This window comes from Marmota marmota, unplaced genomic scaffold (assembly GCF_001458135.2).
Source record: "Marmota marmota marmota unplaced genomic scaffold, marMar, whole genome shotgun sequence".
Lineage (NCBI taxonomy): Eukaryota > Metazoa > Chordata > Mammalia > Rodentia > Sciuridae > Marmota > Marmota marmota.
This window is the reverse complement of record NW_026000082.1, coordinates 13165799-13170196: the sequence shown is the minus strand read 5'-3', so window position 1 is coordinate 13170196 and position 4398 is coordinate 13165799. Positions and strand designations below refer to the sequence as shown.

Sequence of the window (4398 nt, the reverse complement as noted above, 5' to 3'; positions counted from 1 at the left end):
ATAGTAGAGGATAGGAAAGGCAGCAGAATACAACAGACACTAGTATGGGCAATATGTAAATCAATGGATGTGTAACTGATGTGATTCTGCAATCTGTATACGGGGTAAAAATGGGAGTTCATAACCCACTTGAATCAAAGTGTGAAATATGATATATCAAGAACTATGTAATGTTTTGAACAACCAACAATAAAAATTAAAAAAAAAAAAAAAGAATCCAAAGAGGATCCTTGGCTAAATAGACATGGGTCCTGCCTGAGCCGTTGATCACTGTGTGATATTGTGCTTGTCTCTCAGGGTACAATCACCCCTCAAGGTTGTTGGAAAAAATAATTCTTGGCTGGAAAAGGATTTTGGAAATTGTTCAAGGCTTCCCAGTTTTTCCAAAAAACAAAAGTAGGTGTTTTCTTTCTCAGATGATGTCTATGTCTCCAGGAGTCCTCTTTCCCTCCCAAAGGATTCCTCCCCTTTACTCTCCTGATAAATAGAGGCCAAAATGTACCTTCATTAGAGCAGGCCAGTAATAATAACAATTCCATCCAGTTTTTATATTTGACCTTACAGTGACCCTTGAGGATATTACTCCCTCAGAACTCTTCCCTGCCCCCTCAGATGGTACCCCATGGGTGTCTGGGTCCCTGTATTTCCCCTTTCACTGCAGTGTCTGTCTGATTCCACCACCAAACTGTGTGGTGCTCCATGAAAGACCCAGATCTGACTCTTTTCAGGGGCTCCAGAGGCATGGCATGCAGAAGCATCTATGGAGCTGAGCTGGAAGAAGATAAGGAACTAGAAGGGGTAGCACAGAGAAGCAGGTAAGGGTAGAGCTGGGCTTAAGTCCAGATCCCTTGATACCCATGATCATCCCTGACAAACCCAAAGCAAAGGGAAGAACGGGGGGATGCCAAGGCATCACATTAACTATTTTCTACTCTATCTACTGCTGTGCATAATATAGGGAGCTAAGGCCATGAAGAAGCTGTATGAGGCCCATGGATATGGCAGGTCTATCCTCTCAGGGTTAAAATATATTGCCAAGACTCTGAAAGCACCTTCAGGCTGTGGTTGTCTGATCCTAATGAGATTACTGCCTTCCTGGTATAGAAGTAATTTCTAAAAAGAGAGAGAGGTCTGCTGGCTCTGCTGGAGATGGGGGAAAGGGATTACCATCTGGGAACACCCACACTTGCCCCCTTGTCCTTGGCCAGGGGCAGAGTATGAACAACCAAGGAGAATGCATGAGGGAAGAAAGGAAAAGACTGGCAAGGAAGCCAGAATATGAAGACACTTAAAAGCCCACGGGAAAAGAGTTGCTCAGAGAACCTTCGCGAGCCTCGGTTAAAATTCCATTGATTTGGGATCTAGGGAAATGACTTGTCTCTGGTCTCAGCAATCTTGTAGAAAGTGGATGTGAAAAATCCCTGGTCCTCTGAGTTGTTGTGAAAGTTAGCATAAGTATGATCCTGTTATGTGGGTCAATCACTTGTCTGTTTCCTGCAGAACTCAGAACCGTCTTGCACTTCCTAGCACTCAGCATAGTGCCTATCACCAAGAGGGTGACCAATGCAGGTAAGAGACCCATGCTCCTGGCCTCGAATTCCTGCTACCCTGGCCATGCCGTGTGTTTCTGAGCACCCAGCGCCCTCGTGCACACACAGTGGAGGCAGCGGAGCTGGCGGGGAAGTGCGGGCATAGCGGCGCGCGCAGGCGGCTCCCCAGCAGATTCCCCGCTGTCTGCCTTGCGGGCGCCCCCAACTAGCGCCCCGCGCCTGGACTGCAACTCCCACCCAGATTCCCGCCGCCCTCCGCTCTGCTCTCCTCCTCCTACGGCTGCTCTTCCACCGCACCTCCCCTGCCGCGGCGCCCCGCCTGAGCACCTGGTGGCCACTGGGTCTTCGCGGTCTCCAGGTTCTAACCGCTGCGTCTCTGCGCCCTGGGCCCTGCCTTGCTCTGCGCGTCTCTCTCTCTCTCTCTCTCTCTCTCTCTCTCTCTGTTTACCTCTGCTAATCTCTCAGTCTTTCTTAGGCTCGGTCTTCACCAGTCTTTCGTTCCACCGGCCCTTGTCTCGCCAGCCGTCTGGTGGCCGAAAGGGCGGGCCGGGCGAGGGGCGCAATGACCGGCGCTTGCACGAGCTACGTGAGCGCGGAGCAGGAGGTGGTGCACGGCTTCAGCTGCCCACGGCCAGGGGGCGAGGCGGCCGCTGTCTTCTGCTGTGGCTTCCGCGACCACAAGTACTGCTGCGACGACCCGCACAGCTTCTTCCCCTACGAGCACAGCTACATGTGGTGGCTCAGGTACCGGCCCTGGCCCTAACCCCACCTCGAACCCCACTAGGGTCTAGCCCTCTAGCCCTACCCTCAGCTCATGCGCTAGCTAAGATTCAACCTTCATCTAATGTCCACCTAAAGATTGCACCAACCCCCATCCCATCCTTAGTCTTCAAGCTCAGTGCTGACCCTATTCCCACCCTATCACCAACTCAACCTCCCCCTGAAACCCCATCTCAGCTCAGTTCCCTCATCCTTACCCTAGCCATTGTTGAGAAGTGTTCTTGAACGTCACCCCAACTCTATCCACCAACCCTCACCCAGTTCTCATTTCAGACTCCATTCTACCATCACCTTCAATCCAACCCCAAATCACATACCAATCCTTACTTTAACAGCAAACTTCCATCTTCAGACATCCACAGGAACCCATACTCCACCCCAATCCTCATCCAAATGCCTGCCAGAGTCCCCTTCTTGATGTCAACACCAACCTCATCCCTGGTTGTACCCGCTCCCCAATATTGATCCCAGTCCTTATCTTCTCTCCAGCCCTAACTGCCTCCTCAAGGCTGGGTGCAGTCCACCTCAGCTCTTCTCCCACATCCTGGCTCCAAATATGTTCTAGACCTACATGGAAACCTCAACCTCAAATCTTAATCGTCACCTGATGCTACACCCCCACTCCCGCCTCAACCCTTTCCTTCCCTTTTATTCTTTCACCTACTCCTTACTGAATAAGAAAAAAGGGAAGTAATTGATGAAGGCCCACTGTGTATTTAGCCCTGAACTGGGAGCTGAAATGAGCTGGTGCTGGTCTACCTTTGAAGTACAGAGAAAGTGAGGAGCTTTGGGACTGCTCCAGAATCTGGTCCAAGCCTTGGTTTAATAATTATTCTATATATGGATTGGGAAAGTTGTTTAATCTCTTGGACTCTTTCCTCATTTTCCAATTGGTGATAATAATACATGTCTTGTGGAATTATTGTAAGGACTAAGTAAAATAATACATGTGAAAGTGACCGGGGCATACAGTAGGTACTCAAGAGAAGAGAGTTCCCTTTCCATGGAAAGTGAAGCTCAGAGTATAAAAGTGAATTGTCGGGGGCGGGGCTGGGGGGGGGGGGGCTGGAGTTGTAGCTCAACAGTGAGGACTTGCCATGTACATGTGAGGCACTGTGTTTGAGTGCCAGCACCACATATAAATAAGCAAATAAAATAAAAAGGTCCATCAACAACTAAAAAAAATACTTAAAAACAAAGTGAATTGTCAGGCTGAGGCTGTAGTTCAATGGCAGAGTGCTTCCCTACCACATCTGAGGCACTGGGTTCAATCCTTAGCACCACATAAAAATAAACAAATAAAATAAAGGCATGCTGTCCATCTACAACTACAAAAAAAAAAGTGAATTGTCAAAGATCTTCTAGCAATATCATAGCAGACTGAGATTTAAAGAACATTACCTAGGACAATCCAAGGGTTAGGTGCTTTCATGTAGTCACAACCCTGGAACAAACATTTTCTCTCTGTTTTACAGATAAGAAGACTTGAGAGAGGTTAAGTTACTGTCTGGTTGTGCTCCAGTGAGAAGGGCAGAGCTGAAAAATCAGTCTTGTCTGCCCTGCCCCTCCCCTTCCCCCCTAAGTCTACACCTAGCCTGACCCTCTTATAACCTGACAGACTCAGATCACTTGAAAAACACTCACTGAACTTCTATCTTCTGAGCACTGTCCTGGCCCTTGGAAATAGAGAGATGAGTAACCCCCTCAACACTCACCCTTTCCTTCTTTTGTCACCCCCTCTCCTACACACCTCTTGTGGTCCCTTCCGTTGCCTGGGAAACCCTCTCCCCAGGGAGCACTTCAGTGGCTCAGACAGTGCTTTAGAAGAGGTTTGGAAGGAGTGATCTCTGAGGTCACATCCCACGTCAGTGTGACCCCAAGGGCAGCTGAAAGTATCCTGTGTATAGGGCACTTATTCCTGGGCTCAAGCATGGTTTATAAACATCACAGACAATTGCAAAGTGGAGGAAGAGTCCTGAGGGTCCTCAAGACATCTTGAGGACAATTTGAGTGAATTTGACAATTCACTTTTTTTTTTTTTTTTGTAGTTGTATGATGGACAGCATGA

The 4398-nt window shown here is 48.6% G+C and overlaps 1 protein-coding gene across 2 annotated transcripts in view; it reads left to right on the top strand.

Annotated features, from left to right (window-relative positions):
- Positions 1–507: 507 nt before the first annotated feature.
- Positions 508–4398, top strand: part of Shisal2a (shisa like 2A) — a 20146-nt gene continuing 16255 nt past the window's right edge. Inside the window, exons 1-3 of one of the 2 annotated variants that reach the window (XM_048815374.1) lie at positions 661–815; positions 1501–1569; positions 2026–2294. In XM_048815374.1, coding sequence (XP_048671331.1) covers positions 1564–1569; positions 2026–2294 — 275 coding nt within the window. In that variant the 5' untranslated portion in view covers positions 661–815; positions 1501–1563. Of the gene's footprint in view, positions 816–1500; positions 1570–2025; positions 2295–4398 lie in introns of both variants that reach the window. The other variant, XM_048815375.1, reaches the window with a different exon arrangement.